The following is an 18,813-nucleotide window of genomic DNA, read 5'->3' on the forward strand; positions in this document are numbered from 1 at the left end:
ACAAAAAAAATATTTTTTTTCACCCCCTTCCTCTTCCTCTTCCTCTTCCTCCGTCTCCTCCAGGAAGCCGCAGGTGGAGGCAAAGCGGGAGAAGGAGCCCAAGAAGCCGGTCATCAAGAAACCCCTGAACGCCTTCATGCTCTACATGAAGGAGATGAGGGCGAAGGTCATCGCCGAGTGCACGTTAAAGGAGAGCGCCGCCATCAATCAGATTCTGGGGCGAAGGGTGAGGGATGCACACAACGAAACGCACAATGAAATGCAGACTAATCCTGTTTCCAGGTCAGTCTGTAATTTCACACATGAGGAACATGAGAGGATGGTAGTAACGTGAACTCTGGTGCCCTCACACGCTGCTGCTCCTGAGATGATAAAACACCGGGCCTGTTTTTCTTTTATCTAACAACACACATCTTATAAGTGACTTTTGAATCACTTGTGAGATTTTAAATGATTATTCATGCATTTTGTGTAATTTCCACTCAGTCTTGCACAAATACAGTGCACTAATATGTATTTTACTAGCAGCCATTTTGTTTTGTTCATTGCTGAGCAAATGGAAATACTAACAGTTTGTCTGTTGTGTCTAGTGGCATGCACTGACCCGGGAGGAGCAGGCCAAGTACTACGAGTTGGCCAGAAAGGAAAGACAACTGCACATGCAGCTCTACCCGACCTGGTCCGCTAGAGACAACTACGTAAGCACATTCTCCTCATATTCCTCCTCCTTCCTCGTCCTCCTCCACACTGACTGTCACCCGTTTGTCATGAAACTCCTGAGCGGGTTCAAAATGTTGATAGATAGTTTGCCTGAGCTGATTGACAGCATATATATATGTATATATACATACATATATATATAACCAGGAAAATGTAAAATATTTTGTACTTTGTTACGCAAAATTGGGAAAAGGTCACAAGTTTGAAGTCTGGGCTGTGGTGGGAACTATCTGTAGATCTCAGCAGTAAAGAAGTTATTTGTTTACTGTGTTTACATTGAGCTTGTAGCAACGAGAAATATAAATATAGAGTAGAATAGTTTAACTTTTTTATAGAAATGATTTAGTGTTGTTAGTTATGTTTTACTACATTATCTTACAATAGCTCCTTGCAGAACGTGTGTTTGCATGTGTTTATTGTCATTCATCAGTGTAAAACCATTAAATAATAAACATCACCTAAACTTACATGTAGTACACGTAAAGAATATCATTTTCCATTTATCACTGCAGTTTACAGTAAACATGTTGAACACAGCTCCACAAATGCTCTTAAAAAACAAAAGGAAATGTCCCTTTAAAATAATTTAATGCATACAATAAACTACAGTACTTGTGTTGCAAATTGATTTTTTTTTTATTTAATTTCTACTTAGATTCTTATACTCCTGATTTTCCAAATATTTTTTGGTAATTTTACAATACATTAAAACAAATATAACTTCAAAATAGAAATGGGAAATAAAGAAGAGCGATTTCTACTTTGATAAGTTATTAAATCATACAGTATTTCTCACATTAGTAGCAACATGTGTCATCAGATTAAGAATTAGACTTTAGACAGTTCCTGTAAGCAGAACGCTGCACATTATAAAATGCAAACATTTGTAAGAATTACAGAACAGTTGATGAACTAAAAACCAAAAACAGTTCCAGCCACAGAACTTCTTTGCTCCCCGGTATGATTCCCTATGAATAAATTCAAGGTGAAAATCAGAGCAGGGTCAGTTCGTTAAATCAAAACTGGGTGAAAAAGGGTTTGACCTTTTTTTTTTTTTTTTTTTTTTTACACATCAGAGCTGAAGAAATACTGACTTACTGGCTACTGTGTCAACAAGCGACATAATTACTGGGTCCCTGACGGTCAAATGTTCTGCAGTGTTAGGACAGATAAACCTGTGTGGTGCATGCGTTTTAGTCCAATGTTTGGGGGGATGTGCTGGATCTGGGCTGCTGTGTGCCTCTGACTTCTCAGTTTGCTGTTGAACTCTTGCAGGAGGCGGGCCTTAGCGGGGTCGCAGGGGAAAAGAGTAAAGCTGATTGGGTAGGGACACGTCTTACGGTGGATTTATACCTCTGTGGTGGAAAAAATGAGTCTGTGAAGAGCTGCATGAAAGGGGGTTGTGGGTATTCCTGTGCAAAGTTTGCATGCACCTTACAAAAATCTTAGTGAGTCACATCAGCACATTCAGCCTCACAAACAACACGTACGCCACAGCAGTCGCAGATCAGATTAGCTTTTTCTTTTTTTTTTTACATTTTCCTAAGTCTTGCACTTTGCCACAGTTATAACTGCTAGTCTAATAACCCATGAAGTCACACAGAGGTATAAATCAGCCCATTTTGCTCAACTAACAGAGAGCAGGGCCGCATGGCTGGCCTCGCTGCCTTAGTTTATCTATTGATCTGTTTATTGGGCACCCTTTAACCCTCTGAACACCAAGCAGTTTCTTTGTCGCTCCTGTCACATTTTAACTCACTGTAGGCTCATTTTTCACTGCAATATAAAGTTTTGCACCTCGAAGAAAACAGCACAGCCGTGGATAGAAGGAGAGCGAGCGCAAAAATGTCTTTTGTGCAGTGTCGCAATGTAGTAAGGTTATAAATCATGAAAATGCAAAAATGGATTTCCTTTTGATTATTCAGTTACAACAATTTGGGAAAACCTGGAATCAACATGTGCAACATTTTTACAAGTGCACACAGGTTCTACCAAAACTGGAAAAAAAAAAAAAAAAAACAATGACTCTGCATACTAACGATATGTTCCTGTTTTGTTTCCATGAACACATCCTGCAGTTCCGCCTACTTTAGTCAAAATACCCTGAATTTTTCTCATGTAACCGTTAGTTACCGCTGAGTCACAAATAGCTCTCCAGTTGCGCCGAGTTCGTACTTTTAAACACAATCTGGTTTGAGTTGACATAACTTTCTTTTTTCTTTTAATTACTTTAATATAAAGTGTTTTTAATGAAATGTTATGATTCGAGGCTTCCTGACAGAACAACACATCACAGATGAATAGTCAAGAGCCATCCAACGTTATAAAATCCAGCAATTATTTCTGTTTGTACAGTTTGTGGCTCAATAAAAGGTTAAATATTTGTGATTTTTTTCTCTTTTTAAAATTTTTTTATTTCAAGACATTATGCCTTTCAAAGCCACCAGCAGGTTTTGGGGTTCAGAGGGTTAAAATACGGCACCTTTATTTTTGTAGTTGTTTATCAAGACAACTATCGCATTTGGTGTGGAGGTACTGAAACTCGACCGTTTCATGCTGCCCAGAAGATCCTGCATTAATGTGGTAAAAGAATCCTGATCAGGCTGCTGTTCAGTCTCGTTAGACTCATGTTAGAGCGATAACCTGTTTACGCTTTCCTCTGCTGCACTGTCTCGCTTCTGTTTGTGTGACTGAGCTGAACTCTGTAGACAGGCAGGCATGGCAAATGAGTTATGGTGACACTTTATTCAGACTGTGGGTTATAACATGTTCCTAACAATATCAATTCAGTGCAATTTTTCACCCCGTTCTTAACGCTGTAGTTGACAGAACACGACGAGACGATGCGAGTTAAGGGCCAGAAATGTCCCAACTCTTCCCAAAGAGCTTTACTTTTAAGCTCACTTTTCAAAATCACTCTCATGATGTTGTGAATATGTTATAAACCTGAGCTCTAGTAAATTGTAATCATAGGTTTAGGAGCTATTCCTGTGTGCATGGAGCTTCACTAAGCAGCTCAGGAAGTCATGACACTGATAATGCTGTTTGATTGGTTCGTATGGACGAGTGTCATGACTCTGAGCCCTGTCATGACTCTTACTGACAGGTGTAGTGTTCAGTTTTAGAGTGTTTAACTCTGCTGGTATACCTCTACGATGTATGTCACCAAATGTAACCATATTCTGATAATTAACCCAATGATTTATGCTTAAATGCCCTTAAAACGACCACAAACTGCAATAGTTCAGCAGCAGCCGCAAAAGTCCATCACCTGAACTGCACGAGCGTAAAGAAACCGGAAGATGTAACGTAAAGAACAACTTGTGTAACGCCATTTATGTGCATTGACAGCTGCAAGGGCCGGGCTTGAAACATTGTCTGTAGCATTACAAGAAACCCCATCACCCCTTCTCGCTCTCCTCCACTGGACCCGCTAACAAAACAGGAAGAGAAGTTCCACAACTCGCCCCCGCACCTGTGGAGGGTTTCTCCTCCAAGTCACTAAAAAAGACCTCCATACAAACGACAACACACACAGACACATACGCCCGCATATGAAAGAGCTTCAGAGAGGTGCAGTTGCAAGAGGAGTTGTTGTAAAACCACATAGACAGTGCTGACAGCGAGCCGAGGAGGGCAGACATCGAAGCGTAGGCGATAGATTTTTCTCCCCACATCCTTCATCTCACCCAAATATGAGGCCTTACTTCACCATCACCGGATCTGCGTGAACAACTCTGATGTTTACCTCAACAGTCGCACATTACAACCAGCCCAAAGACAGAGAGATACGAGCGAAAAAAAAAAAAAAAGAAAACACGACTTTTAGACCTGCGGTGAACACAAGTTTTGCAGCAGTTATTGTTTGGGGAGGACACACATGAGGTTCTGCATGAATAGTTTAGCGACTCTAGTAATGCAATGTACTTTCTTCTTTCACTTTCTTGCTTTTTTTTCTTGCTTTTTTTTTTTTTAAAGCATTAAATACGGTTGCTTGACTTGGTTGCTGGTGGTTGCTTTTTGACTTTTCACACTTTAATTTAAAATGAATTTATGTGTTACATATGAAAGCTCAGATTTCATAGATGTCTGTTGATAAAGAATACAGTTGTGCCAAACAAACACAACAGCTGCACCCGCAATGTCACATTAACTTTACAAATGATGGCATGTAATTAATCTGAGTATATTATGCTGCTTGAGACCAACCGGATTATCTGGATATATCAGTGAAAAAGTCTGCAAATCTTTTCAAGCTGGTGGTGAATTTCTAGCAGTGTAGTTATTTTAACAGCTGAGCCAGACTCATTTCAATCGGGGGATTTGTTTGTTTGTTTTCTCCCACAGGGCAAGAAGAAGAGAAGAAAAAGGGAGAAGCAGCAGGACTCCAACACAGGTAAACATATAAATATCTTCCCTCGTTCTTGTCTGACAGGTGCCACAATTCAGCGTAAGAAAACAAAATGACCAGCGTCAACTCTCCTGCATTTCAAAGAATTCAGTCGAGCTTGAACTTGCGTTGGCGCTCTGTAGCGTCTTGGTGCCTTTGAGGCAGGATGTGTCTCTAACGTCAAACCACCCACCCACTCTGCTTTCCATGTAACCTGAATTATGAACATTTTAATCCCAGTGTGCAAAAAAATTGTGCTGATCTTAGTTGTTCCAAGTTTGAAATGTCAGACATCATGGCAGACAGAGAAGCAAAAATAAAAAGCAGGTCACTGGCTATTTTCCCTTCTCCTGTGCCATATTGAAGCAATTCAAGTGTCCCAACTTGTAGAGGAAATCCCCAATAGATCACTTATTATATGTGACTTTGCGTGCCAACACTGCAGCAATGACTGTATTTAGCATTAGCAGGCAGCATCAAAAGTATGACAAAAAAAAAGCCCCTTTCAGAAAACCCTGCTCACTTTTCCATTAAAGTCACGGCAGCAATCTCACTACGTTAGTCACAATTCTGCATTTTTTTGCAACACGGCACAATCCTGAGCTGCATGTAGTCACCTTAACAGATGGGCATGCACAAGCCGAAGCGATTTGGTGGAAACTTTTTCCACATTTCAGCCCCAATATCGGTCGAAAAGTATCAAAAAAGAACAAAAGTTTTTAAATAACAAAACACCTTTATCATCCACTTTGCCTTACAGTTTCACGTTACTAATTGAAATACCCTTAATATTACTGTGATGAAAACAAAACAGATTAATTAGACTCACCAATAATAAATGGAATCTGGCTTTTTGACAGAATGTTACCAGGAGTTTTGTTTGTTGCTTCCAGCTGCTTAGGTTAGAGTTCATTAAATACCTGCAGCATCAAACAGCAGCAGGATCCATGAGACGCATCTGTAAAGTGAGAGAGTATTGCATATATATGCACCTGGAACAACACCAATAAATAAATTAATTAACATAATATGTAAAAATAGTTAGAAATTATCCCTGAGATGGGATCAATCAGCATCTAACAGCAAGTCACACTGTGCTATATTATTATATTATACATCACTTGAACCGTGTCAACCGTGATATATGACAAATCTTGCATGTGAGCTGTTATTGTTGAGACATGCCTGAATTAGGCCATGAGGAACATTCATTTAAAAGTGACCTATAGCTGAATGACACAGACTATTGAAGCCAGCACTGTTACGTATCCCATGTCTGAAAAGGGCTTAAAAATGTAGAATAGCTCTGAAGCTACATTATGCACATTATAAAGAGGGATGTGGATATTTGGATTCATCTGGTAGACGAGCAGAGGAAGAAAGAGCCACTAATGGTTTGAATATTTACAAATGACTGTGCAGCTGATTTAAAAGCACTACAGAATAGGAATCAATCACAAAACATCAGCCTCAAGCAGAGAAGTATTTTTCTGGATTTCATGAGAGTTGACATCTTGACTTAAAGCAGTTCATGACCTTTAACAGAGTGTCACAGCACGGCTGCCTTCTCTCTCCGTCTCCCTCTGTATGTCTGGACTTGTTGCTGTGTGTGTGTTTGGTGGTTATCCTGCTGGTTGTCGCATTGTGCCGTAACCATCTACTAACAGTTTTGGTGCTTTTCTTCCTGCCCTCTGATGAGCTCTTGTTTCTCTCCTCTGCTGTCCTCGTGTCTCTCTGCCTGAGTCCTCACCCTCTAACCTGTTTCCTCTGCTCCTCTCTTTGTTTTTTTTCTGCTTCTCCTCCCTCCTGTTTTGTGCATGCTGTGCGTTGTGCTCAGACCCGGGCTCTCCTAAGAAATGCCGGGCTCGCTTCGGCCTCAACCAACAAACGGACTGGTGCGGTCCTTGCAGGTGTGTACCGAACATCCACCCACTCCACAGCGCCGCCCTGCTGCTGTCCAACAAACCCCCCCCCATCTCTCCTTCCACATTTAACCATCTGCTCACCGAGTGCATCTGTCTGATGCACTCAGTCATTTCTCAGAGGCTGAGCTGCCCTGGAGGTAGTTGTTCAAATCTGAATCGGATCACCTTTTTGTTTGACTATTTAATAAAGTTACTAAGCTCCGCCCACCTGCCTCTGGACAAGCTCCGCCTCTAAAAAATGTATGAGCTCTGCATGCTGTCTGTCACTAACCTGCTGCTCTGCAAGTCGAAGCCATAAAGACGTGGTTAAATAGCGACAGAAAACAACTTTAAGGGGAAAACATGGAAATTAGTGATGCAGATTAAAGATGTCTCATCAGGTACAATCAATTCCAACAGAGACACATTTTCCTAAATGAAAGAAATGATGAAAAACAAAACCTACACCTGCCATACAGTCTTCCAATTCACTCCTTTAAGCCAGTAAATTATAAACGGGATGCATTTAATTATGAACTAATTTACTTATTACCAAAACCTCCCGTGCTCCTGCTCCATCGTTCCTTTTTTCAGCGATGACGTCTCGGCTTTCAGATCAAAAGGTAGTTTAGGTTCAGTGCTGCTGTTTTACTGTGACGCACAATTACATCCTGTTAAGTTGATATTGTTAACGGGGAATTACCACTCAATAAAAAAAAGAGCAGTTAGCTGGTAGACATACCTACACCCATGTTTCTCTGAATTATACTCCTCTTACTTTGTTAGATGCAGCAGAGTTTGTGCAGCTGTCCAATAGTATTTTCACATACTCATCACACATTTCTATCACTTTTTAGCACCCGTTTTGCAAAAGAACAAGCTTTTACATAATATTTCTACTTTTGAGGCGAAGCTTTAGTCTAATTTCGTAGCTAAAGGTTGCCAGATTAATGTCATTAGATCATGTTAGCAGCCATGTTTCTTAAACGAAGCAGGGAATTTCCCAGTTCTCCCACTGTGAGCACAGGATTAGTCTGCGCCAGGTGATATTCTCAAATGCTCCGAGTTAAAACAGGAAACTTGCTTTAATAATCAGATCCCCTGGCAAGACTGAGTTTTATTTATCTACGGCTCATTTGCAGCTGCAGCACTGATCCAAGTGCTTTTTTTTTCTTGACTCGTTTTCTTCAAAATTGCCACAGCAGTCTCAGTTTCCTTTCTTTGTAGTAAAGCAGAAAAACGGTACCAGTGCAGCGTAAATCATGAGAAGCGGGGCCTCGCCGCCACCTCCGACTGCTCCGTTTTAGTCACAGAGGGATTTACAGTAGACGGCAGACGCTGCAGGACTCAGGAATCTGTGTGGTTCTGCAGAAGAAGCTTGTAGCACCGCAGCACTGTAGCAAACCCCGTCGTCTTCCCCACCATCACGTCATGGAAATCTGAGTGTGTTTGTGTGTGTTTCGGTTTGAGAGAACAAAGGGGGCTGAATGCGGTTAGAGCAAATCCTTATCACCACAGCTCGACACACACACACACAAACTCCCTGCAGCTTTGCATTTTGACGGCGTTCTCATGCCCATCTGCTTTCAACTTTCTCTATTCATGCGATGTGGTAGCAGGCGCCGTTTGATGGTGAACTCTGACATTTAGAAATCACTTTCTATTGCACTCTTCCTCCCTCCCTCTCTCTCTAAATATGGCCTAGCGCCTTTCCTTGCGGTTAAACCTGGTGACTCATATCATATTCTGGTAATGATCATGGGATCCTGTTAACTGCTTTGATGCTGCGCTCAGCGGTACATAAGTCCGCTTTTAAGTATAACACCTCACAAAGCACAGCAGGTTGCTGCTGTTGGCCCATTAGACACATGCAGTATGTTTGGGTTGGAAAGGAAGACTAGTGGAAATGGAGTGAAAACTGAAACACTAGACGGTACAATATAATTGTTGTGCAGTAAATACTGCTTTTGCGGTTCTTGTGTTTACTCTCAACTCTATGAGGCTGTTTACATCGAGGAAGTCATTAAATAGCACTGATAGTATCAAGTTCAAAAAGACAGAGTATATTAATGAGTTGAGTGGTATTCCCTGCTCTCTAATAATAACTGATCAATACGTAAGGACATTTGCATGAACACAAATACAAACCCCCATCTATAAGTGAAAGAATTCAACATATTAGAAATTAAATGACAGAATTGATCAAATTCTTTTAGCAGAGAGACATTTAGCTTAGCATTACATGACGACTGTGAGAGGGTTAAACAGCTGGCTAACATTTTCAGTCAGTCTTTACAAATTGTAAAACAGTGTTTCTTTAAAGCAATCACATGTTGTTACCTCTGGTTAACACCATGTCCAAAAAAAAAACTAATTTGGCACAAGAGCAGGATTGTTCCATCTCAAATCATTAGATTTTTAGAGCATTTGCTGCTCAACCGTCTCTGATTTGCTTGAAAATTTAAAAGCAATAAATATGTAATTATAGAGGTATTTGTGAAATTTAAGCTTGATATATAAATTTTTTTTCTGAGAAATATTGTTTTTAAAAACTGCAGATTGACCCCACTTTCATTCTTTCAAATTTGAGGCTCTTTGTGCCTCAGATTAAAATGACCAATGAAAAATGTGCCCATATATATATATATATATATGTATATATATGTATATGTATTTTTTTTTTTTTTTCAGGTACTTTCAATATCTGCCAATATTTTAGATTTTGTGGTTTATGAAACTTTCCGGGGGTTTTTTTGTTTGTTTTTGTTTTTTTTGATCAAGCATCAATACTAAAACCTATTTTATGTGGTGTTTTGTATTATTGTGACGTGGACCTACATATAATTCAGAAAATATCACTAGTTGACTTAAGCATTATCAATTTTCCTGTTAATGTGGGCTCAAACATGGGACTTTCCATATCAGCTTCATTTTATTTATTTATTTTTCATATTTCAACTCAACCATAATCAAACACAATGTGATCTACTTGTCCAATACTGCAGATGGCATAATAAGAATTAACAGTGAAAATTTCAGGTGTTTAATAGGAGTTTATTGTTTAAACATAGCTTTTCAATGTGCAACAAAATGTGCATAAAAAGTATTTTATATATAATTACCAAAAATATCAGATACCATTTTAAATATCCAGTGTTTATGATAAGAAGAAGTTTCAAGCGAATCAGAGCCGGTCGAGTGATGATTTGAGATGGAATAATCAACCGTATTGTCATGATTTTTCAAAAACAAACTGGGTTCACGAGCACACAGCTGGATGAATGGACTTGTGTTGTTTTGAAGATGACCTCATTCATACACAGCTGCACGTAGAGCCACACTAATACTCATCTGTTGTCCATTGTGATCATTTGTGTCTCTGTTCATGTACCTCAGTGTGAATGCTGCATCTTCACTGGAGCCTGCTGACGTTTACCATCCACACTTTATTCACAGATAACTCTCTCTGACTGTTCCTAGGAGGAAAAAGAAGTGCATTCGCTACCTTCAAGGAGGAGGCTGCCCCAGCCCAACTTCTTCAGATTTAAGTGCTATAGACTCTCCCCCGTCCCCTTCCCCCGCCCATCACCACCACCACCACCACCACCACCGCCTCTACCAGCGGCCTCCCTCCCCGGGCTGCTCCCCGCCGCCCACCTCCCCCCCGACACGCCTCCCCCTGTCTCCACACACACCGCGCTCACACACGACACGCTTACCCCCGGAGCAGTCCGCCAGCAACAAGCGCGGCGACCTCCGTCAGCCCGCCGCCAAACTCGCCAACCTGGAACTGTCCAGCAGGCAGTCGCACGGCAGCTCCACGGCGCTGTCGGCCGCCAAGGCTGCAGGACTCTCTCTCAAAGTGCTATCAGAGACTCAGTGATGGTGCGTTCACGTCACCGACCCCCACACACCCCCACCCCAGCTCACCTCCGCCTCCTCTCAGAGCCATGAAGATCATCACCCGGCTGCATTCTCACTCGTAACAGCACCCCGTGGTTCTTTGGTTTGATATTTTACTGTCTGTAGTGTCTCAGTTCAGAGGCTGGATTCTACAAAGTCTGCACTTCTGCACCGGATACATCATCAACAGTCCTCGTCAACTCGTGTCTCAAGTCTGGAAATGCTCATTTCCTAGATAGGTGGTTAGTTATAATAGCTTGGCACACTGTTTACCACTCTGTCACACATGTTTTTGGCTCAGTTTTGTCTCATTTTAAAGCAAATCTGAAGGATCCAGCCCCTAAACTGGTGACTGAAAACCCTCCAGACCACACAGTCCGACTAGTACAGAGGCAAAATTAACACGGAGCCTAAGAAGAAGAAGAAGAAGAAGAAAATCTGTGGTTCTTTGGCTCCATCTGCTGCAGTTAAACTGAGCCAACGCGCCTTGTGGATAGGTCTGCCTATGAGAGTAGTTTTACAGATAACTCAGTAGCAATTTGGTGCTCCTTTTTCTCTCTTTTTTTTTTTTTTTAACAGGTAGCCCTGTGTTTCGACCTCCATGACAATCAACTGCTTTGCAAATAAGCTCTTAATGAAAAATCAGTTCAGCATCCAAAAAAACGACATACATTTTGAGAGCTGTGTACACGTTTCTGCCAAATTTAAGGGTCCATATAAACAGGAAGAGATGCTACAGTCTCTTCCTCTGTTACATATCACTGTCCATTGTCACGTACATTAGAAACCATCAAAGGGGAGCAGAGACCAACAACCGCCCGGCCTGACCAGCAGAACCTCAGATTCCAAGAGAGACTATTCAATTTTTTTATTTTTTTAGCTGGTAAACAGTCTGACTTCACTTCCATTCAGTTTTCAAACATTTATTCTTACATGTGCAGCTTCTTTGACAAAACAAACAAAAAAAAGGATTTTTTTTTTTTTTTACAGCAAACTTCAAGTTACTTCTTTTAGGCACTTTCAGGCTCTTCATCTCTGGCTTCATCAACCGTTTTTTGTTGTGTTTTCTCCTATTTTTTGATATTTTCTTTAGGTCAGATGTTTTGCTGGTGGGGAAACCCTCAGAGAAGAGCGATTTTTTTTATTTTTTTTTTTGAAAGAAAAAAAGTCTCTTGGCTGTTTTCCTTTGACTGAACTTTTTTTTTTCCGCTCCACAAACTAATCTGAGACCAAATGGGTACTATTATATTGCATTGTGTTGTAAAGTTTTATATAATAATTAAACTTTTATATGTTTTTATGTAAGAAAAAAAAAGTTAAATGACTTCAAAAAAAAGCTTGTTTTAGTTTCTACCATTTCTTAAAAGCAATACATTTTGTGTTTGTCCTATTGTGCAGAATTTTACTTTTATGTCAAGTGTTACTGCAGCAGCGTTCAAACTATATCTTGTGTTCTCAATCGGTGCATGTTCCAACTTTAATGTAACAGACATTTCGAGTAAATAAAAAAAAAGAATAAAGGCTTTAATTTACTGTTCTGCTCGCAGCTTTAAACTCTGCTTACAACTCTGTGGACAAACTGTAGGTTGAGCTTTTTGTACAGCAAATCTGTTTTCCTCCAGCAGAGAGAGCTCTTGTGCTAGAAATAGCTTCTTTTCATTTGAGGATGTTCAGGTCAGTAGCGGAAACACCTCAAACATGTCTTTTTGTATTTTTTAACGCCTCGAACGCCTCTGATGTATTACTTGTGTTTTTGTTTGATGTAATAAAGTGTTTTGAATATCTCGTCCTCGTCTACTGGAGCTGTAAAATTAGCACAAGATGTCAAAAATGAGCAAATTGGCAGGAAAAAAAAAAAAAAACGCTCCACAGCAGCTGGAAGCGTCAGCACAAAAATAACAGACAGCATCCATTTAATAGGTTTTATTCAATCCTTCAGTATGTTTGATCATCCCAAAAATCAGCATCAGAGCTCATCTGAGAAAAGCTTCCTATTCAATACAACATGAATTAGGAATGAGTTAACCAATGCTGTGTGACAACACACAAGTACTTCGAGTCCAAGGAACATTATGCAAAAAAAAAAAGTCTACCTCAAACTTCACTTTTCCTATAAATCGCTCCTCTTAACATGGTTTCACAAAACGGATACATTTACAAAGCAAAAATAAGATATTCACCCTTGCATTTCCATTGTCAAAAAAGCCATTTTATTTATTCAATTAACCTAGGAGAAAACAAACATGTCCAGTAAAAAAAAAAAAAAAAAAACAACTAGAGCGATTAATAACTGGGAAAATCTGAAAGGACTGTCTTCAAATCTTTAAGGGTACAAAGCCATGAAACCAGGACTATTTATTTTTATGTCAATACACAACAGGAGTGTGTGTGTGTGTGTGTGGAAACAGAAATGAGCTTAGTTTTAAATTAATGACACCACACAGGCAAGTTAAAATGGTCATGCTATTATTGGTATACAGAACTTAGGGGACAGTGGGGGGGAGGGGGAGGGGGGGGCATGTGGCTCTAAATATACTAAATGTAAATATTAACAAGTATGAACAAACGCCAGTGCAACCAGTTAGCAGGGACAATCCTTTTCAGTGTGGTAGTGTTGGCAGGATCTTCCCCTTTACTTCTCTTCACACCACTGGTTCTCTTTGCGTACCTGCGGACGAGACGAGATACGAATGAGTTTCCAAAGAGGATGCGAGCATCCTTTTCCTAGTGACGTGTTAACTTCTCCAAAACTTGAACAAGATGTTTATTTTCCGGCAGAATAACTACCTGGGCTTCCTCCTCCTCTGTGAAATCATTTTTGATGTTGAAAGTCTTCCTGATCTCCTCCGGGGTTTTGCCTTTGATCATGTTGGCCACTGTCTTGCAGGTGACATCTAACAGGCCTTTGATGTCCAAATAGTTGGCGGCCTGAACAGAAAGAACAACAGTGACATGGAGGGGGGCGGCGGTGAGAAACAGAGCGCTAGGACTGACTGGCACCTTTAGCAACACAGAGGAATATTAACATTCATTTTAGGGACTCTGAATAACATAAACAAGGAGCTGTGATAGTGTCGCAGAGTTCTTTTAGGGACAGCCAAAGTAAGGAAATTAGACCCCAACACTGGTAGACCACTACAACACCACACAGCTGTTAAAGTAACACACAAGAATTTTATGTCTCTGGAAAGCTATAAAGACAATATTTTTTTGTAGTTAAAAGAAAGGCATTATCCATGTTACATCATAAAGTACCAGGAAGGTGCACTTGCATGTATTTGACTGACAAGCACAAGCTCTGTGGCAGATATTAGGCCAGATTCAAATTGTTTGTCATGTGACTGTTGCCTGCAACAACACAGCAAACACAGTGCTGCTGTTTGCATCAACAGTCACAAGAAATGACAATGTCCATCATTTAATTCAACACACACGTACAACTTTAAACTCAACTCGATCAGAGACAGTAAGCCTGAAACATGCTACTTCATATTTATAGACTTAATTCCAATTCCGAGATCATCTGCATCATCTTTTTCCAAAACAAACGTTGTCCAAAATATGACAACAATAGACCTTAAGTTGTTGACCGTACATGAAGAGTTGCATTTAATAGAGCACTGCCTTAAACTTCTGAACCCCAAAACACAACAAAACAAAAATTCAAGGGTGTTTTAGGGTGTTTTCCCCCCAATATTAGTAACACCTGTAGGCACTTAAAAAATGTCAGATTTTCTATTTTTTTGGGAAAATAAGTAATCACAGAAAATCTACTTTTGGTTTCATGATTCATGGCACTATAACTTCGCTATACTGCACAAAGGATACTTTTACTTTCTCTCTACTTCTGGCCATGGTTCTGTTGTTTCCATAGAGATGCAGGATTTTACATTGCAAGGAAAAATAAATCCACGGTGAGTAAAATGTGACAAAAAAATGCCCAAAAATGGCTTGTGGCTCTGAGGCTTAAACACTCACTTGATTGTTTTGCACATGTGCCCTATGTGCATACATAGACATTAACAAATATTCTTAACACTGATTTGAAACTCTCAGCTCCATGTCTGAGTGACATTTCAAAGACTTAACACAGAAAACAAAACATCAACTCCCACTGTGTTCCTGTAAACTCAGATCCTGCATCAACCAATTGACCTTTCATATGTCACTTGCTGACAAAGCCTTGTTTTCTTTTTTATGTGGCACAGGAGCATTTTCTGAGCTTCTCTGAAACCCCCATTTCTCCAGCATCCTTTAACTTTCATACAGCCAGTCCTCAATGACTGGCTGTGTGAATGTGCTTGTAAACACATTCACACAGCCAGAGGGGGGCTAATTAACTTAAGTTACTGACAGGACGACTTATGTTTCACATCCTGGAAGCACACAGATGTACCAACACCCATTTCCCAATCTCTCCTAAGCACTGCTTAGGTTACCTTTCACGTGTTGTGGCCGGTCAACCTCAAAAGCAAAACCTTTCAAATCCCTGCCTCTTTTACAGCAGTTGCCCAAACCACTAATCTTCCAGCTGTTGCTTAGCAACATTTGTCTCTGTTAACCAAATGAAACCACTCTGTGAAATAAACAAGAACACAGGAAAGAACAGTAACAGAGGAAATAGACCCTTGTGCTTCTGTACACAGTCAACAACTTGATCTTTGAATCAGGACCCCAGAGAGCCAGTTCAAGTATATGGACGATTTTAGTTTGCCGACCTAAACTAATTCTGCTACCATCAGCCACAAAACGTACATATACTGTATGTAGATTAACATTTGCTATCTGAAATGATGTGGCTTCACACTGGACTAACAGCTAACAATATCCTTTACATTATCAGAGCAGTGTCTATCTGTCAAACCAGAACTAAGAAAAGCTCTTAATATTGCTGTACTGTTCATCATACAGCTGTCCTGATCTCCACACAGCTCAGAGGCTTGTGCATTAAACTAAAATGTAGTTAAAATATAAATATATGAGATGTAAAAACAGCTAAACAGTTTTTTTTCCACAGATCAAAGACAATAATCAATATGGGGGAGATTTTAAAGTAGGCATGGTTTTTTCTTATTTGAATACCTTCAAACCACTAGTTAGGAAACACTGTCCTGCTGTGAGTGTGCACATGTCTGTGTGTTTTGTCGGGAAACAAATTTGTTCACAAATTAAAACATGTCCATTCTAAGGAAAAATCTTGTCTATATCAACATTAACCTTTTGTTTTTGATTGAAGGTGTGGGATGGGGTCTGGCATATAACAATTGTGGTTAAGGTTAGCGTCAGCCTCCAAGGAAGTAAAACTGATCAACAGATAAATATCCCATTTTGTAAAAATGTATTTACCAGAATGAGTTCAAACAAGGTGCCTTGGTCCACTTTGAGGAACTCCTGGTCCCATACAGGAATGTCATCTGTCCTCTTCTCCTTGTTCTCGTCGTCTTCAGGAGGAGGAGGGTCATCTTTGTGATGGGTGCACCACTGAATCACCTGAGGGCAAACACACACACCTTTAACAAAAGGTACAAAAATATGCATGGCATCCAACAGCATGGAATGTAAAATTGTGCACAAGGGTTTAAACACCATATTTAAAAACATACCGTCACCTCAGCTATTGCCTCATGTTCTAGTATGTCCTTAGTGCCATTTTTTTGTCTGCCTGCGTGTTTGTTTTTCTGTTTATCAGCAAGATTACACAGAAACTATCATGCCAACATTTTAGGAAATGTGGTGGGGAGATGGAGTATAGCCAAAGGAAGGCATTTTGGTGTAGATCTGCATTAGTTGGCATTGGAGTGCATTTCTAGAATTGTTTTTTTTTTTAAGAAATGTGTTACATAACTATTATGGTACATTAGGATTAATCAGCATAGGTTCAAGGTTCTCCTATAAGCAGGAGAGTCTTGTTTTATTAACTGCAGGTCTGAAATGCAAGCATGAACTTGTAGAAGGGAGAAAAAACAAACAGACCATCACATCGTTCTCCTCCCACAAATGTGATTAGTTGATTTGCTGGCAAAAACAAAAATGTCACCGGCAAGGGCAGACGGACACAAATAGCATGTGATTGATGAATAGTAAACTCTTAGATATGAGCGCGAACAATACATATAATTAAACAGTTGTAGGCCCGCTTTCGAGACTGTCATACTGTTCTGATTTAGTTAAACGTAAGATGTATTTTAGATATTTTGTTAACCCTGGAACTAATAAAACTATCGGAAGCTTGCAATTTAAAAACTGTATATACATCTGACTTGAAGTAGCATGTCAGTTCAAATCACAATTGTCCAAAAAAAAAAAACATCCCCAGCAATCAATAACTTGAAGCAGTTAAGGATTACAGTAAGACATATGGAGATGTAAAACCACGTATCTTCATTAGAATCTGTTACCAAAGTTTATCATGTTACTGCCACAAAATCTACTATTCTATACGCACAAACCTTATTAAATCTAAAATAGTAGTCGTGAACTTTGCTGTCACACCACTTCCACAAAACCCCTGTCTATTTTAGTGCACATTTGTGGCTTGGTGTGTGTTTTTATGTTCTGTACCTTCTTGAGGATGGCTGCATTGACATTCGGGAGGGGAACTGGGTCATCATCTCCTTCATCATCCATCCCCAAATCTGTCAAAGAATCAGTGACTATCATGTATCATTCTGAAGTTTTTACAACAAAACGTGCATTAATCTAAATCGAAATGCAAAAGTCTGTAATGACTTAAAAGTTCTACCTTCTAACATGGTCTTGATTGTGACAGACTGTTTGGCTATCTCAACGTCCACCTCGAAGATTTCCCCATCGGAGCTTTGTAGTTTAATTGTAGGCATTATCTGTAAAGGGAACACAGATTATTAAACACATTAACAGGTTGCCACATACCTGAACACGGCGTAATAAAACCACCTCATGTTAACTGCGGAAACTTGTTGTGCTACGTCGGGTAGCATATAATTAGCTAACATTAGCTAATATAGACGTGACGGCTAGCTGACACCCTGTCAGTTAAACATTCTCAGACACTTCACAACAATAATATTAGGCTGCTACAAACCTTGTACGAATGTAAACATAAGTTAGCGTTAGCTACATGGGCGCTGTTATTAGCAAAAACAGCTAAATAGAGAGCCGTAACTTTAGCTTCAAGCTAGGCAGCGATACATTTCTCTACCTATGACATGAGCTACACGACGGCAATGCTAGCCACCTAGCTCGCTTGCTGGTGGTCAACTGACTAAACGGGACGCTCGTTTATATATAAACACTTAGAAGACGCCCGTTTCTTTACGAATAAAAGACGCATAGAATGTAGGTTAAATAGTAGGCTAACCCAGGCAGCTAGCATTACCATGCACAATGCTAGCATGTTAGCTAAACGTTACCTTACCGCCTTGCGATGTCAGTGAGGCCTCTTAGCAACCACATCGAGGCTACTCAAACATAAATGTACACAGCATATACAAATCCCTTTACCGGGTAAACAACGTGTTTAAAAAGCCACAGTCGCTTTGTTAAGTTACCCACCGTAAATGTTTTTTTTTAGCGCAGATCCAGAGGTGAATTTCCTCTGTAGTCAACAGCAGGGCCCTACAGACGCGGAGGTCCCGACGGCGGCTGGAAGAGTCTGGATGAACCTGGTGGTGGAGAGCTGCCGCCCGGAGGCTGACGGTCGCTTTGTCAGAAGGAAAGAGGAGGAGACCATGAAGCTGCTTTTCCTGTATAACAACAATCTATTTTATTTAAACACAAAATGTCAAATTATGAAGAGCTTTTTTTTCTTTTTTCCTTTTTTTTAATCTAATATATCCGCCCGGCAGATTTTTGTGGGTCACTTTTCCATTTTTCAATTCAATTCAACATAAGATAAAATATTGATACGATAAGGTC

The 18,813-nt window shown here is 40.0% G+C and overlaps 2 protein-coding genes across 2 annotated transcripts; one reads left to right on the forward strand and one right to left on the reverse strand.

Moving 5' to 3' along the window:
• Nucleotides 1-63: 63 nt before the first annotated feature.
• Nucleotides 64-12,702, forward strand: LOC103375065 (transcription factor 7; the record flags this gene model as incomplete). The annotated part of the gene is made up of 6 exons (XM_008305257.1): nucleotides 64-226; nucleotides 591-698; nucleotides 1,996-2,043; nucleotides 5,068-5,116; nucleotides 6,948-7,020; nucleotides 10,495-12,702. Coding segments are annotated over 6 exons (844 nt in total), but the record flags the coding sequence as incomplete, so codon positions are not given.
• A 123-nt stretch (nucleotides 12,703-12,825) lies between these two features.
• On the reverse strand, nucleotides 12,826-18,593 carry skp1 (S-phase kinase-associated protein 1). The gene is made up of 6 exons (XM_008305252.1): nucleotides 18,451-18,593; nucleotides 17,660-17,759; nucleotides 17,479-17,552; nucleotides 16,264-16,407; nucleotides 13,705-13,845; nucleotides 12,826-13,585 (listed from the first exon to the last, which is right to left on the reverse strand). Exons 2-6 carry the CDS (start codon nucleotides 17,754-17,756, stop codon nucleotides 13,550-13,552), a joined length of 492 nt encoding a protein of 163 aa, XP_008303474.1. The 5' UTR covers nucleotides 17,757-17,759; nucleotides 18,451-18,593; the 3' UTR covers nucleotides 12,826-13,549.
• Nucleotides 18,594-18,813: the final 220 nt, after the last annotated feature.

Source organism: Stegastes partitus, unplaced genomic scaffold (assembly GCF_000690725.1).
Source record: "Stegastes partitus isolate 25-593 unplaced genomic scaffold, Stegastes_partitus-1.0.2 Scaffold2455, whole genome shotgun sequence".
NCBI lineage: Eukaryota > Metazoa > Chordata > Actinopteri > Pomacentridae > Stegastes > Stegastes partitus.